Below are 15,874 nucleotides of genomic sequence, written 5' to 3'. Positions count from 1 at the left end.
GTTCAACGCGAATAAAAATTCCTACATGTGTATTGCTCTGTGATTATGTGGTGAATTTACAACAGTAGTTATTAACTTCAGCATTTCTCCAGCATATCGGGTCTTACAACGTATCTGAAGTGAATTTTTTGCCAATATTGAATAAATTAAACAGTCGAACAATATTTTTTATCATGCGTGAATATATTCTACTTACTTTGAGCATAATTTTAATCAGTCTGTCACAGTGTCAGGTTAGATTTAATCTCTTCTCTCAATCCCAGTTCACAGTATCAGGCAGTGTATTCTTTCACGATTCTTCATACCCACTTGTAAAAACTTGAGAGGCGTCCCAACCTTCAATTTGTCATTCTTAAACTCGAACTGCCTACCGTGATCAATTTACCTGATTGTTATTTGCCTGGACATAAATATTTTATATAACATTTCAGGCACAATCCTACGATGATAAGAGATGTAAATGTATTTGTCCGAGTCTCTCATCAGTGTTAAACACAAGTCAGTCTTCCCCAGAGAGATTAAACATAATTGCTAGCGTTGCGCCGTCAAAATGGTAAACCTTCTGACTACAACCGCATGTTCCATCTTATTTCAGAAACATTTTACACAAGTTCGAAACCCATTTATTTTTAACCTTATTTCTATTCACAGTATTCAGTAACTGTTGTTGCATATCTGTATTCAAATATGTGCATTTATAATTATGTATGGAAGCTAAGGTGATTAAATTGCAGCTTTGCGTATCGTTATTCGTTTTATGCACAGTCTTGAGAGACCCATCATTTGACTGAAGAGCTTGTAACTATGAAACAAACAAGAACCTCATTTAAATATTATAGAATGATGTAGGAGATAGCATAATTGTATTTTTTTATGAACTTGATGCTACTTCCCATAGCAATTGTGATGGCGTAATTCTACCACATCTCGGAAACCAAATAAAAGGAAAAGAGCAAATTTTCTGCCCACGATGTGATTGTAAATATGAAAATAGAAACACCACGATAATAAAGGTATATAAACCTTACTACTCTTTAATATTCTACGCCTTTATTTGGTTCCTTCCTAAAATTATATTAATGTTTGTTTGTAACTTGATCTCACTCAAATTTATTTCAGATTGTTGTAATCATTGTTATTTGGGTCATCTCGCTGCTGGTTATTTACATGCTATTCCTTATATGTTTGGATCCGCTGCTCAATAAGAGAATACACAAAGGTGCAGCTAGTGGCAGCTATCAAGAGCATACAAATGAGGAGGTATATTCATCGACGTATTCTTCCTTACCCTCTTTCAAGAAAGTCAAACGACCAGCTTATACCATTTAATCGTGAACAATAATTTGCTCAAATGAATAATGATGCACAGCATCAAGAAAATTATTTCTGTCATTTTGTCAGTTAATTTTTTTTCAAACTGGTACCAAAAAATTTATGACAATAATCATTCCATGATAGTTGAATTTCGTGTATATGATACAGTTTTAGCCATGAGTGGATAAAGTTTTTTTTTGTAAAATGCCATAGAAAAAAGTTAAATCTTACGAAAGTTATATTAGTTAATCAATGAAAAATATGTATTTTTAAATCTTACAACTTGATTTATTTCAAATTTTATGCTCAATATCTTGGTCCCATTAGAAGTAACAATCATTTATTTTTGGCACATTTTTTCTAAAAAAGTTTCATTTTGTTAAAATATTGTTAACAGATCCTTCTACTGCATGATATAATCATAAATCTTAAACTATGCTTCTTGTACTAATTGTCTGGCTGTGTAAATGATTGTACATACACGTCTACTGTTGGCGTGGAAAGTTTAGACTTATGGCATTGAAGTTCAATATCTCTGTTGACAAAAAAAAGTAGCACAAAATTTGAAAAAAAGTTTCGAAATCTCATAGTCTTTCGTGTTTAACCATACATTGCTCGTTACTGAATAAAAATGGTGACGACACAAGGCTCTCACGTTGCACAGCGAAAATTCGAAAGCATCGAAGGCAATTACTGCTAGTGGAGCAATCCAATCGATTTAATAACAGAATTAAATAGTGTTAATTTTTCTGCGAATTTTGGGCTATTACTGTTTCATCGAGCTTCATCCAGCTTCCTAGATGGTATTTTTTGATTTTTAAAATCCCAGAGGCTACGTTTTGAGAGGCTTTTGAATATTCCAAATCGCATTAGTTTTAGTAATTTTCAGAGCAGTTCTCCGAATTTTTTTTTATTGTAAACAAACTTAACTTATGGCCACAGATTGCGAAAACGATATGTTTTTCAACCTGTGGGTGGTGATAGCTGACGTCGCCATTTCATTCAGTAACAAGCAATAAATCATTGAATGCGAAAGAGTTAACTTTCAAACATCTTGTTTTTCAATTTCATACTACCTTTTTTCCAACACAGATATCGAGCCCCAAAGTCATGTACCTAAACTTTCTGTGCTGATAGTAGATACGATAGCTGATTATTCGATTTTATTTTTGTATTTGATATTTATATTTAAGAATAAATGCAGTACATATGTATACGTTTTCTGAAAGATTAATGATTTCCACGTATTTCTAGTAATTTGTTACTTCTAGAATTAAAATTAACTATTATGTATTGATATCTACAGGATGATAGCACTATCAGCCCTGGCACATCTCATGCCATGGGGGTGAGAGGTAACGTTTTAAATCGCGTTGGTCACCAGCAAGACAAATGGAAACGTCAGGTTCGTGAGCAGCGGCGCAATATATATGATCGTCATACAATGCTGAATTAAATCATGAATCAATTCGTAACCGGATGGTGAAATCTTTGACTTAATTATTACCTGACAAAAGTAAAATAAGTATATTTTTATTATTCTGGATTAATTATATCTTCAGACCTAGAAAATTGATTATGCTGAACTTGAGTAGCCATTATTATTATACAGCAAGATTTATGGTTTGGCTACTCAAATTTGTATTACTTGTATTATAATTTTCCCTCGTACAAAAGTGTTCGTTAAAAATAAAGTAAACAATGTTGATTTATTGTATAGTATTTTCATATGTATACGCGTAATTATTCAGTTTCATCTAACTGGACCATAGATATGTAACTGATTATCCCAAGATTCACGTAGTAAAGGTATATAGCATAGCAAGATACGTAAATAACTTCGAATAAATGCTCGGGAACTTTTTAGCTATTAATATGTACCAAATACACTCATTTTCCAATTTCTAATAGGAAATAAGCATCCAATCATCTATACCAAAAGCATTGGTAACTCTTGTATTTTCAATTTCTACTGTATAGCCAGATTATAAACGCTCTAAATGGTAGCTTGGCAAATAAATTATTAAGCATCTTGAAAAAAAACTTAGTCGTCAATCAACCACTATACTTTTTTCTAATTCTCAATCTACTATTGAAGTTCAAATGAACGTCCAACAAGTTGTTCTTACATTCTGATACTTCATTTTAAAAATGTAATTGACTGTTCACTTAATACAAATGTGATATATTTCCAGTTTCAGTATAAGGTAGGCACTTGAGTGAAATAAAATTATTAATCCTCAAATACAACAGATTGAAATATTTATATTCTTTAAGTACTCCAAATATTGACTGTAACAGCCTTCTGTGATTGTAAAACTGTAAATCTTGCACTTAATAACTTTCACATAACTTGCAAAAAAAAGCACGTCATTTTTATACATACGATATGTGTTGAATTTTTCCTTTTTTATCATGTAAATGTTACAAAATTCTTACTTTATGACTACTCATGATATTGCATTTTCGATACCCTCCTTCACAACATCGTAAAGAGTCAAAACCAGAGCGCCGCCAGTTCCTCTGAGAACGTTGGAGAATGCACCTTTAAAAAATGCTGCAGATCCCTCCTTATGAAATACCTTAGACCAGCAATCTAACGTGTTTTTATACATCACATCTGATTTACTTCGCCCCGACTGCATCATCATTCTTCTACGCACAGTGTCAAAAGGATACGAAACGAGACCGGCTATTGTTGTCACTGTCTGCAATTATTGATATTCCTCTTATTGAACATATTCGTGCAGATTATTATAGTATAATTATCGCCAATGTCTGAACTCACTTCCGCTATGCAGAAGTTGATATAAATTGGGGTGTTCTTTGGATCAGGTAGCATTGACCGAGCACTATCGTAAAATCCAAAATAGGAGGCGCGATACATTATAATCCCTTGAACACTGACATTGAACCCTCGATACAAACCAACTGGGCCATCGCTTTTAAAAATTTTTATCATGCAATCCATCATTCCATTGAATTGTCTTTCTGATCCTTTGCCAACATCAGCTGCTAGTCTGAAAAACTCGTTAGATTACTTTTGCTAATCGTAATGACAGGTGGATTCTCAAGATTATAGAATCTGCCAATACTCTTCCATAAATTACAATTATTCGAAAGGTGTGTAAATAATTTACCCTGGTAATCTGGAGAATACCGATTTAGAATTTTCATTAAAATAGATGAGAAGTGTACTCTGATATTTACTATTTTCAATTTATTTATTATCAAGTAGCATATTTTTTTTTTAACATCATTGTCAGAACAGGATAAAAATTTGTGAGAACCTTGTCCTTGCAAAGTCAAGAGGATAGACGAACAGCAGAGAAGTTGCCCCAGCAGCGCCGCCACATGCCAAATTTCCGGCAAACTGTCGCCAAAATGCATCTTTTGGAATGCCATCAAGAAACAGTGCTTTGTATTTATCCTTGAAAGCAAAATTTAAGGCTTGTGTTGGAAAGTATCGTATAACATTAGCTAGATTGCCCCTCCAAAAGCTGAGAAATCCAGTTTCCTTTGGTATTCGTACAAAGGTATCGATCATACCTGTGAACAATCAGTGCCCATAAATTTTGTTAGTAACCGAGGGTAATGTGCGTTCCTCATTTGCGAGGTAAAAAATACGGTCTATGTATCTGTACCTTTGTATCGTTTGTCTTCAGGAATCTGTGTCGAAGTGTGTTGCACTTGAAGTAATAATTTAACCCGTTCTATAGGTGCAACAACAGTCTTGGAAATAGCTGCTGATATACCGCCAGCCAAGAAGTCAACTAAGAATGCTTTATACTCACCCATCCCAAACAACTAAACGTCAAATGATTGTGATTCTTAGATTAGACTTTGATATCATGGTTAAAACAATTCATGTCATAAATTATTTGACGGTTTGTACTTGAATACTAGGAGGCAAGTTATATTGCTTGAACACTTTAATTACAATACAATATGTTATTCAAGTCGACTGTGAATTTAGGGTAAATAGTCGTCACAGAATTACGAAAGAACTGATCATGCATTCTAATCACGTCAGATTCTTTCGCATTTAGGTTTGATTCTGTCACATATTTTGAAAATCTAAACTGGATGGAAGTTTAGGTATCATTTAAGATATGGATTCTTAATTGTGCATTTAAGTTTGATCCATTATTGGTATTGATTACCTGATTATAATACTTCCTAAACTCGGGTTTCAGTAATTATTGAATAAAGCTTGATTTCAAACAAATTGAACCCCTCTCGACACGAACTTGCTTCTCAACGGGACCATTTTATATGAATGTATATTTTTCGTCACCATTGATCTGTATTTAAGTTTTTACAAATTATAAAAGTAATTGCCAAATGTCAAGCGGAAAGTTCTTTAAACAATCGAAGACTCGTGTGTCAGAGATTGTTTTGTTATTACCGCATGGTTATATTAGACAGTGATCTGGAACTAATCCATTTATCCTGGGCATAGGATAACGTGCTAACGCAATTGTTATGCGTTGACGGCAATATCGAATGTAAGACGAGAGAAATAACAACGCACTCCGAGTCAAAGGTAAAATACATAGATCTTTTTTATTCGATAAAATGCCAACTATATGGAAAGGTAAATAGGTAATCGTGTAAGTAAATATAGATCTTGACGCACTGTAGACTAGACGCACGAATATAGTTTTTGACCAAATTGCACCAGTGAACACTTAATTTGAAATGTTACTAATTGTAAAAATGGGTAAAATCTATAAATACGAACGTTTCTGCATTAAAAATGTCGAAGATGGAGCCTCCACCTTATGGCGAAGAAGAATTAATTAAAAATAAAATACCTGGGGCAACTAGGTTTGAGATTCTCCTTTGAGGTGATGAATAATAGTGAAAAATCACACTTGCATAAGATGATATTGTATAACCATTATTAGCTTCTACCACAATAAAAGTTGATTCTGAAAGCAATGAGTACAATCAATCTTTGAAATATCATGTCAGAAGTTGGCATCGTAGTAACCATGGTCTTTTGATAATATCACACCAACTTACCAAATATATGCGAGATTAACAACATTCGGAACGTCAAAGTTATGAATATATTTTATCTTTACTGAAACGCGCGTAATTTCTATATTTTTACTATATAGAGATGTGTGTGTAAAAATTGTTGTAAGTTATACACATTTCGTCATTGACTGCGACAAAATTTGTGCATCATGCATTGGTATAAATTCATTAACACAATTATCTATACATAATTATTAACAGAAGGTAAAATGGTTCATCATTATTGGTACAAATATTTCGTTTTAACTTCAGGTAGTAAACGCGTTCTTTCAAATCAATTACGGAAGTTGATGCATGTTTCAACCACGAATAAGTAATCAACTTTCAAGATACCGTTTTGGGTCAGAAAACAATAAGGAAAAAAACGGAAAATTTAGACCAAACTTAAGCCTTTCTACCAAGCTGATGTAAAAAACATAACAAAAACTGAATCTAGTTTAATTATTTAATGGCAATGTCGATCTATTATTATATAAATTAATTTGTCTTATATTAGTGACTACTGCAATAATACAGCAGGTTTTTTGTAATATTTGTACCATACGAACAAACGGTAACAAGGGTTACTATGTGCATAAAAATTTGAAATATATGAACATGTACGTACGTGGCGGGTAAAATAACGTGCAAGTTTCAAGTCTCTTGTTACTACGGACTCGGTCAAATATTGTAAATGCAGTTTACACTTCGTTTTTATCGAAAAAACATTTAAAAAAAACCTGTAATTTGAATGTTTTCTTTGTAATTCAATGTACTTAATATAACATATAAGCAGATCCATCCGATGCGTTACTTGCTATAAACTTTCTTCTTTTTTTACCCACTCTAGGTAGGTGTATCGATTATTTGTATAAGTATTATATAAGAGTATATATCTTTTTATGTATGTATGTTACAATAATGTAAATAATATACCTATGTGTAGTGTATATAAGCGCTGAATGTACGTAAGTTTCAGACCAAACAATAATAAACTTCATCAACCTGTGCAATCAAACAAATTTGCCAACTAGGTCGAATACTCCTTCGAATTTTGTTCCTAGGGAATTCAATGAGTTTTATTCAAAAAGTTGATAAAATTCGATTGAATCAACTCAAGCATGCCCGCATTTTTTTGGTCTAGATCTCACAGTATATTCTCGAGTAAATTTTGGTAAGCTTGACCCTTCACTTGTCACTAAATATTTTCTACCGTTATGGTGAAATATAATTCGTCTGCGATTTACTCCAGTGCCCAAACATGTTATCGGGTTGAGCTGAAGTGTTTTGGGTATTGTAAGAAGTAAAGGATTCATATCTAAAGGATTCTTCTCTTGTTCATGCGGCGTGTACGGACTGAAACGCGAAAATACATGATTTATTATTCATGTACGTTCAGTCAAGAGATTTTGATTACGTACATATAGTGTAGTTTCGAATACAAGTAGAGGTTTTTGGTCCCTAATCTCACTGAAACAATTCACACTTGACTGCGTACTTAAATGCCAGATTAGCTTTAGTTATATTTATAGAATGATTACGGGAATAACGTCTCAGAAGGATCAAAAATCGATTTACATCAAGGATCGACGTATATTCGGAACTTACATTCGGTAACTGGAATCTTAAGTTACATCAAAAACCAATCATAACTGGAGCTATTACCTTGGCTATGTCCACTCCGGTCATTGATTTGACAAGTTCGGGTACCCTGGCAACAATGTTTAGTACTTCTGAAGTTAATTTTTCTGCTCCCACAGTACCGTTTCCGCTGGAAACCATGGTTATCTTCTTTGCCTGAGATAAGGGTGCGGCTACTTCAGCTGCAACCTACAATGGAACAATTTTCGTGTTACTTCCGCAGTATCTTACACGTACTTAACGTTTTTTAGACTATCAACTAGATTGAAAAATTATCATTCCTTCTTTCAAATAGTAGTGACTTTTTAAAAACAAAATTAAAATTAAGCAGAGTGAAGTTTGAATCCTGATAGCAATAGCGTCAGAAGTACCTTTGGTAAAGTGTCCAACATCATGTCTATCATTGCTGCATTCTTGTATTCGTTCCACGCTTCTGCTTTTTTGGCCATTTGTTCAGCCTCAGCTTTAGCCTTAGCTTCAATAGCAAAAGCTTCAGCTTCTCCCCTAATTCTTATAGCTTCAGCTTCAGCCTCAGCTTCCATTACTTGTCGCAGGCGATTTGCTTCAGCCATTTTTTCCAATCTGATACACGAGCATTGACGGGTACAATAATATTTGATTCAATTTTGAATTAAAGGTTGTTGCGAAAAATTCTTTATATATATACCTGTATTTTTCGGCATCAGCTGGACGACGGACTGTGGCATCCAATTCTCGTTCACGACGAGTCATTTCTTGCTCTTGAACAGATATTTCTTGAGTTCGTTCAACCACCTTTACTTGCATTTGTTCCTCCATGATCCTTTGCTTTGTTTTAGCTGCTTGCAGTTCGTAAGCCATTTCTGCTTCAGCTTTCTATAATTTTTGATCCAGGATTTAACAAACAGAATTGGATAAACGAATACAGTAATTTTACAATATGGGATATGTAAAAATGGTCTCAAATCATTTGACGTTTTCGGAAATGGCAGTTTTCAAGTCGTGTCTATAATGTCTTAAATATAATTCCTTCCATTTCAGTCATGTTATTAACTGAGATATTAGAAGGAAAAATCAGAATTAAAAACACAAAAGATTTCTAGATCAAATTACATTGCCATGCAAATCATACCTAAAATAAACAGCAATTGTTTTCAATCTACCTTGGTTTGTACTTCGGCATCGTAAGCAGCTTTCTTGAGTTCAAAGTCACGTTGAGCTTTCGCAATTTCTGTATCGTTCAAGAACCTAGATGCCATACGCTGTTCTTCTGCAATAGCTTCTCGTATCTGTGAATCTTTGCGAGCCTCGGCTTCGCCGATTCTAGCATCCCTCTTGACTTCTGCTGTACGTGCCATACCAAGGGCTTTCAGGTAGCCCTATAAATAGATGCGTAATATTTAGGTGAGAGAAAGTTTCGATGTGCAGTGGACAAAACAACAATGTACCTTTTGGAAAAGCGTTAACTTATTAAAAAGCCAATTCAAATGAAAAAATTCCAGCACTCATACATGTTTTCGTGCAATGTTCACCAGCTAACATAGGAAATAGCCAATGTTATCTCATAAATACACCCAAAATTTCAACAATAGGAAGGAACAGTAACTGCGATAAAATTATAGACATTAGATTTTCGCTACATAGCATTTGAAAACATACGATTTACGTAAGTGCTTATCCAATAAATGACTGAAGAAGATATCATTAAGAAAAATAAGAGAAAATAATTGACTGGTGCATAGCAACCGAAATTTTTACCTAAGGTCAAAAAAAAAAAAAAATTCGAACATACCTTTGCCCCCTGTAAGTAGCAGAACAAAAATCGAATAAATATTCATAGGGATTGAAGTTTTGAGTTTCGATGCTATATGCCTATATATACTGAATACATCGATAGTTGTCATTCAAGCGTCAGATCGAATTCTCAAAGTGCATATAATATATTAATAATTAGTAAACATTGAATTCTATCGAATAATATTTGAGTACACAAAAATTACATGGCGCATATGCATTATTATACGTTTGCAAGACTGTCGAGATCAAAGAGCTACGTTTTTTTCAAGCACAAGTATCAAATAACCTCATAAAGTTGGAGATATTAACAATGGCTGTATCCTAAAAGTCACGGCTGATTGGCTCATATGCAACTGGACTTTTAATTAATCAAGTTTTATTGAAGAGTTCCAATAAGGTATGAATAAGATAGCATGAATTTACTTTCTCGTATAACTTATGAAGTTTCATTATCATAACTCATTATTAGTATCAGTGGCAAGTTGAATTTTCAATGGAGTTTAATCAGTCGAATCATTCATGGTCGAAAGTTGGTTGAGACTAACAAGGTAACATCATCAACTATAAATGCAAAGATTTTTATGACTGTATTCTGGCATTTGTGTAAGTGCTGAATAGCTATGTAAGATACATTTTAACCCTGATTTGAAAATACGCTTATGAATATAAGTATTTTATGATCCATCGCAATGAAAATTATATAGAAATGTATAGAAATTGCTTAAAAAATCTAGGATTATCCTAACATATTGAGAGGAGAAAAGTAAAATGTTTATTGGGTTTAAAGCTATTATCCGCTTTCCGATAACTCAGACCTTTATCAAATTAAACAAATATCAATGGAATTAGAATCTATGGGTCGAAGGTGTTCCTCTGTGAGTAGACATTTTTTGTTCGGTAATATAATAATTTGATTTGCTAAAATGGATTTTGCGTTGTATAACGACTTGTTAAAGAGTTACTTCCATAAAATTTTGGACAATATGGATTTTTAATTCTTACAAGCTTAAAAAAAAAGTCATATAAAAAATCATTGAAAACAAAGTTTTAACTTCCTGCAATGAAACTGTATGCGCAAGGAAACTTTTAGAGAAGATTCTGCCATCTTATCGCAAGAGGTTGAAACTTCGTTTCAAGGCCTGTACTACCATAATCTAAAAATTGGCGAAAGGATTTTTTTATACGACTTCCAATAACGATTTTTAAAATTTCACCGAAGTCTTCCCTCAATTTATTATGGAATAATTACTGATCCTGATGCTCAGAAATTTTAAACAGCCCTGCTACAAACGATCAGTTGAAGTTAAAGTACTTTGTCATTACATTAGTTTATGGTGAATTTCGAGATGTATCAAAGCTATGCATTAAGAATATACTGTATAAACATAGTTGTTTTGTGATAAAATTACAGACAACTTTTCTGGGCCAGAAGTAGTTTTCTGCTATAGATTCGAAGGAAATGATTGTTCCCAGGCTTCAAGTGAATTCAGGTTAGTATAGTTGGTAGTACAGTAGTAGCAATTTCACTGTAATTACTGGAGTAGCATATCAAATGGGAACATAATAAATAAATTATGTAATCAGTAATGCTAGAAAATGTGATAAAGCAAATACAAAATTAGATACCAGTGATCAGTAGATCTATAGTACATGTATATAAGAGTTGTATGCAGTTCACACATTGATTAATTACATGACTACATGAATTAACTATCCATATCAATAAGTAAACAGACTATAATAACCAAGTGATATTTCAAATGATATACCTCTTCATCACGAATATCTTTTAGGGTGTACGACACGACAGTAATACCCATGTTCACAAGATCACTGCTCGCAACTTCAAAGACTGCTTTGCTGAACTTCTTGCGATCTTTGTAAATTTCCTTGAAGTAAAGATTGGTTACTGTTATTTATGGATCCGTAAATATTGGCGATAATGATAGATTAATAGTAAGGCTAGAGGTTTTTTTGTAAAACATTTTCAAAAGTTATTAGATCTGAAAAACGCCAATTCCTGCTAAAGACTTCCGGATTGTTAGTAGCAAAATAAATTTTACAAAAAACACTGCAATTTAGGAGGGTTGACAACTGAAAAAGTGGGTAAATTTTTGGAACTTATATCTCAACAACTAATTCTTAAATTGGATTAGGGTTTTGTTTAATCGAAAGTATGTAGATCGAACTTCAACCAGAATTTTTTTTTAATTAGAATTAATTCATAGGAAGTATTGTTATTGATAATAATGTCAACCATTTCGCTAGGTAACATTTTTTTTATGGTAGCTACAGTCTCTCATTAAATTTTGCGGGAGAATCAAAATTCAATTTCAAATGGCAGTCATTTCATTATAAAAAAAAAATTTGTTCACAGTAAAGAGGATGAACTACCCATAACAGTCTCAAAGATTGAACTAATTGAGATATCATCGTCACTGAAAAACATATTACCAAGCAAAATGGTTGACATTAGTATTAATAACAATGCTTTCTATCAACTGACACTAACAAATAAAATATATAAGTAAAGCTTAATCTACATATTTATGAATGAAACAAACCCCAATTGAATAATTAGTTATGAAGGTATAAATGGTTGAAATTCACACATGTTTTCAGCCATCTACTCATATACATATCTCTTAATTGAACAACATGAAGAACTGATAGTGACAATAGTGTAATGAACTAAATTTGACAAATCCAGCTGAGTAAGATCAAATAGAAAATTTTCCATAGATACCCAAATATCGATATGATACAATAGTATTCGAAACGAATGATGTAAAGTGTACCTCAACTGTCATGCTGCCCATAATTGCTCGCTGGTGACCTTCCAGCGTGACTAAAGCTATATTGTGAATTTCATGTTCACTTTTCCCAAGGAATTGTTCACAAGCTGTTGATAGCATCTCTTCATTTTGACCCTGAATCTTGACCTATGGTGAAATATCACAGGTCATCCAGTGAAGGAATCTCTGACTCATCCAGTGATAATGAATCGTGTAGTATTTGGTACAATTACGTTATTAATTTCAAACTGAATGGACAACTGTCTGAGAGTTTCGAAATATTATTCTTCAAAGGAAATTTACAGCTTATTTATTTTAATTGTAGGGTCATTTGTTGATTAACTTGAGGCTGGAATATTCTGTCTCTCTTTAAAAATATTACGACAGAACTTGCTCCCCTAGAACTTTCCAACTGGCCCTAATTTGATTCCTTTAATATGCCTCTTGTACAAGAATTCATGAAATCGTACCTTCCTTTTGACAACTTTATTACTTTAGCAAAAAAAATAATGAGTACCTGAGCAATTCCTGTTACAGATATTGGTACTCCCTGACATGTATAAACAGTAGGACTCTCAACCTGAAGAGTCATCGTATTCAAAGATATCCTGTGGAAAAAATATTTTTCATAAGAGTAGCACATAAGAGCAACTTGAGAGATATTCTTTTTGCAACAGAGTATCCACCATTCCAACTTTTCCCGTGAACAAATTCCTCTTCGCCGGAACACAAAGTTAAGTGATGTAAAAATTAAAATATTTGCTCATTTGCTACATTCACAATCAATTCATAGGTCATCATTTTAAACGTTATATTTAAGTACATCGAAAATTTATTTCATATTAGTTTAGCACTTCAAAATACTTAGGAAAATTCTTGCATATGTATTAGTTTTTTCAAAGTTTCGATATCTGATTCATGTCAATTTTGTATACCATGCTTCATTTAAATACAGCAAAACTGCCTAAGACTCGGAATTCAAAACATATAAGCATTAAAGCATAAGAACTGTATTTCCACAAAAAAAAGTACTTACTTCTGAACTTGCTGTACAACAGGCCAAACAAACACCCTTCCACCAGGTACTAATAGCGGTTTGCCATAGCAGCATCCTTAAAATTAAACAATCCAGAAACAATGTAAAACAAGTACAGCTGTAAATGTTACCAAACGAATTATTTTGATATTTTGGTATCATTTGGTATTAAAATTGATTCTATAATTTTCACTATCGGTCACAATAATTAATTGTTGTGGTATTAATATTGACAACTAATGAGAACACAAATTGCAACTAAAAAGAAATCCAAACAAATGTTTGTCAGTCTTGCATCTCTTACATTATTGTGTAACATCTCCGACAAGTTACAGTGAAGATAATGGTTGTGCATACTTGATTTACTCTGATTTGGCTGCTAAGGTACAGTGAACAATAGTGAAAAAGAGTGCAAAAGATAACTGAATGAGGTGATTTTCCATATAGCTTCAACGCCGCAATATTCAATGAATAACAATGCTTAAACATGATGTTGAAGTTACCAGGTACTATCGACATACACAGAAGACATGTGTCAAATTAAAGTGTACGAAATGACAAGTTTTTACCATCTATTGCTCCTACTTGGTAACTCGCCCACATTTCTTGCATTAACGCTATAGTCTCTATTTTGTCCTCTACTCTAGATTATTACACCTCTCGTGCACACATATGCTTTGTCTCTAACTTCACTCAGATTCCTACTTTCGTCAACTACGCCTCTGACTTCTTAACAAAACGTCTCTCAAGACACACTCCTAATATTTTATTAATTTTCAATTACAAACAATAAACTATTCAATATTCTTAAACGAACTACATGCGTCAAACGTTATCATTCAATCAATACCCTGCTAACGTTCTCATCGAACTCCAGACCATATCAAATTATAACCACCCTTCAGGTGTATCCATACTTTAAGCAGAGAAAAACCCAAGCAAATTTTATCAACTATCCACACGGACGTAATATCGGTGTTTCGATATTAGTCTGATAATTTAGGCATTATCATGGTACAGAATAGACTATGGATATGAAAAATTAAAACAACTCTGACTTTGAATGAATTAATTGGGTTTTAGACGTTAGATGAATACTCATAGGTATGTATAGTATCTATATCTCCGATGTCCATTGAGTTAAGTGGTATGACATGTGCATATATAGATATACAAAGCTGGGCTAATTTCGCTCGTCCCTCCAGCATAACAAGTGTTACATAATTATGTCACCGGAATGCCAAAGCAATTATTGAAGACGCGTAAATAGGTTTTCGGCGAACGTTTCGTATCGTTTATATTTACCTGAAACAACAAGAGCTTCGTTCGGGCCACAGGTAACAAATCCACAACTCATGTTCGGCCGGATCACGGAATTAAAGCGAAATGGTTTGGACAATTGACGGTTCGGACCGTTCGGACTTTGATACGGAACGCAGTAAATCGACGAGGAATGGGAAACACAAACGTCGAAAGCTCTGTATCATAGACCATAGACGTATAGAGATAGACTGCGCAGTCTGTGGACCGAGTTGAAGCCGTAATAAGAGAGAGAGCAACAGGGCCGGTCTCTTAACTTCAATCGGTGACTCAGCGGCGGTGTGATGTTACGGCCACATGGTATTATTACCGTTGGAAATACGTTAGACAGTAGAATCGATCACGCAAGCACAGATAGACTCACAATGAGTAGTTCTGTAGTATAAGTATAATTTTCGTCGTCAGATCCATGATCAGCGATTTCGAAAACAGCTTCCACTTATTTTTAGTGAAAATCGATCGATTTTTCGTTATCGACGTCGGCCATGTTGGATCCGCTATCTTGAATTTTGAATTTCGCCTTCAGATTTGAAAAGAGAGCTATGTCAGAAACCCTTAGAAATTCAGTTTCACTGCAATCTGTACCTTAGGCCCTATTATGCATGGGGATTGTCAAAAATAGCATTTCAGCAGGGTAGTTCACCCCTTAAAAATCATTTCAGCAAGCACGATAAGCTGCCCATTCCAACTGTTATTTCCAATCGAGTTCTTTCTCCTATTTACCTCATGTAACATTTAAACTATATTTTCATGACGGTTCTTTGTCCGTATTTTTTTCACACTTTAATCTTTGATCCATATTGGTAAACCAAAACCACTGATTATATCTATGTTCAATTATATTAATTCATTAGCTTTTATCCCAGGTAAATCGGACCCCACAATTGTATGTATATATGTATAATATGTACAGTAATACGCCCCAGTTCACTTTCGCGATTTAATTTTGAGTCTCTCTTAATTTGTC

The 15,874-nt window shown here is 33.6% G+C and overlaps 3 protein-coding genes across 4 annotated transcripts; 1 reads left to right on the top strand and 2 right to left on the bottom strand.

Moving 5' to 3' along the window:
- Window positions 1-3,026, top strand: LOC107226420 (uncharacterized protein CG1161). Its single transcript, XM_015667230.2, has 5 exons — window positions 1-233; window positions 432-553; window positions 899-1,013; window positions 1,120-1,260; window positions 2,621-3,026. Exons 1-5 carry the CDS (start codon window positions 174-176, stop codon window positions 2,768-2,770), a joined length of 588 nt encoding a protein of 195 aa, XP_015522716.1. The 5' UTR covers window positions 1-173; the 3' UTR covers window positions 2,771-3,026.
- A 678-nt stretch (window positions 3,027-3,704) lies between these two features.
- Window positions 3,705-5,712, bottom strand: LOC107226416 (ADP,ATP carrier protein). The gene is made up of 4 exons (XM_015667223.2): window positions 4,959-5,712; window positions 4,605-4,863; window positions 4,103-4,334; window positions 3,705-4,022 (listed from the first exon to the last, which is right to left on the bottom strand). The coding sequence occupies exons 1-4, from the start codon at window positions 5,110-5,112 to the stop codon at window positions 3,765-3,767; spliced, it is 903 nt and encodes a 300-aa protein (XP_015522709.1). The 5' UTR covers window positions 5,113-5,712; the 3' UTR covers window positions 3,705-3,764.
- Window positions 5,713-5,854: 142 nt separating this feature from the next.
- LOC107226417 (flotillin-1) lies at window positions 5,855-15,079 on the bottom strand. 2 transcript variants are annotated; one of them, XM_046735337.1, is made up of 11 exons: window positions 14,893-15,079; window positions 13,588-13,663; window positions 13,069-13,159; window positions 12,555-12,698; window positions 11,526-11,645; window positions 9,752-9,760; window positions 9,123-9,338; window positions 8,648-8,835; window positions 8,352-8,562; window positions 8,005-8,169; window positions 5,855-7,695 (listed from the first exon to the last, which is right to left on the bottom strand). In XM_046735337.1, exons 1-11 carry the CDS (start codon window positions 14,942-14,944, stop codon window positions 7,678-7,680), a joined length of 1,290 nt encoding a protein of 429 aa, XP_046591293.1. In that variant the 5' UTR covers window positions 14,945-15,079; the 3' UTR covers window positions 5,855-7,677. The 2 variants fall into 2 exon arrangements, with proteins under 2 accessions (XP_046591293.1, XP_015522710.1); XM_015667224.2 differs by lacking the exon at window positions 9,752-9,760 and having other exon boundaries at window positions 14,893-15,078.
- Between the last annotated feature and the right edge of the window lie 795 nt (window positions 15,080-15,874).

Source organism: Neodiprion lecontei, chromosome 3, assembly GCF_021901455.1.
Source record: "Neodiprion lecontei isolate iyNeoLeco1 chromosome 3, iyNeoLeco1.1, whole genome shotgun sequence".
Classification (NCBI taxonomy): Eukaryota; Metazoa; Arthropoda; class Insecta; order Hymenoptera; family Diprionidae; genus Neodiprion; species Neodiprion lecontei.
This window is presented reverse-complemented; position numbering and strand designations above follow the sequence as displayed.

Excerpts from the sequence above, each read along its gene's own strand:
- LOC107226420 (XM_015667230.2), top strand. The coding sequence starts at position 174 with ATGCGTGAATATATTCTACTTACTTTGAGCATAATTTTAATCAGTCTG. Across the intron at positions 1,014-1,119 it reads GAAACACCACGATAATAAAG|ATTGTTGTAATCATTGTTAT; the intron begins GTATATAAACCT and ends AATTTATTTCAG. Across the intron at positions 1,261-2,620 it reads AAGAGCATACAAATGAGGAG|GATGATAGCACTATCAGCCC; the intron begins GTATATTCATCG and ends TGATATCTACAG.
- LOC107226416 (XM_015667223.2), bottom strand. The coding sequence starts at position 5,112 with ATGGGTGAGTATAAAGCATTCTTAGTTGACTTCTTGGCTGGCGGTATA. Across the intron at positions 4,864-4,958 it reads TGAAGACAAACGATACAAAG|GTATGATCGATACCTTTGTA; the intron begins GTACAGATACAT and ends GATTGTTCACAG. Across the intron at positions 4,023-4,102 it reads TCAACTTCTGCATAGCGGAA|ACAGTGACAACAATAGCCGG; the intron begins GTGAGTTCAGAC and ends CAATAATTGCAG.
- LOC107226417 (XM_046735337.1), bottom strand. The coding sequence starts at position 14,944 with ATGAGTTGTGGATTTGTTACCTGTGGCCCGAACGAAGCTCTTGTTGTT. Across the intron at positions 13,160-13,587 it reads GTTGTACAGCAAGTTCAGAA|GATATCTTTGAATACGATGA; the intron begins GTAAGTACTTTT and ends TTTTTTCCACAG. Across the intron at positions 11,646-12,554 it reads TGGGCAGCATGACAGTTGAG|GAAATTTACAAAGATCGCAA; the intron begins GTACACTTTACA and ends CTTTACTTCAAG.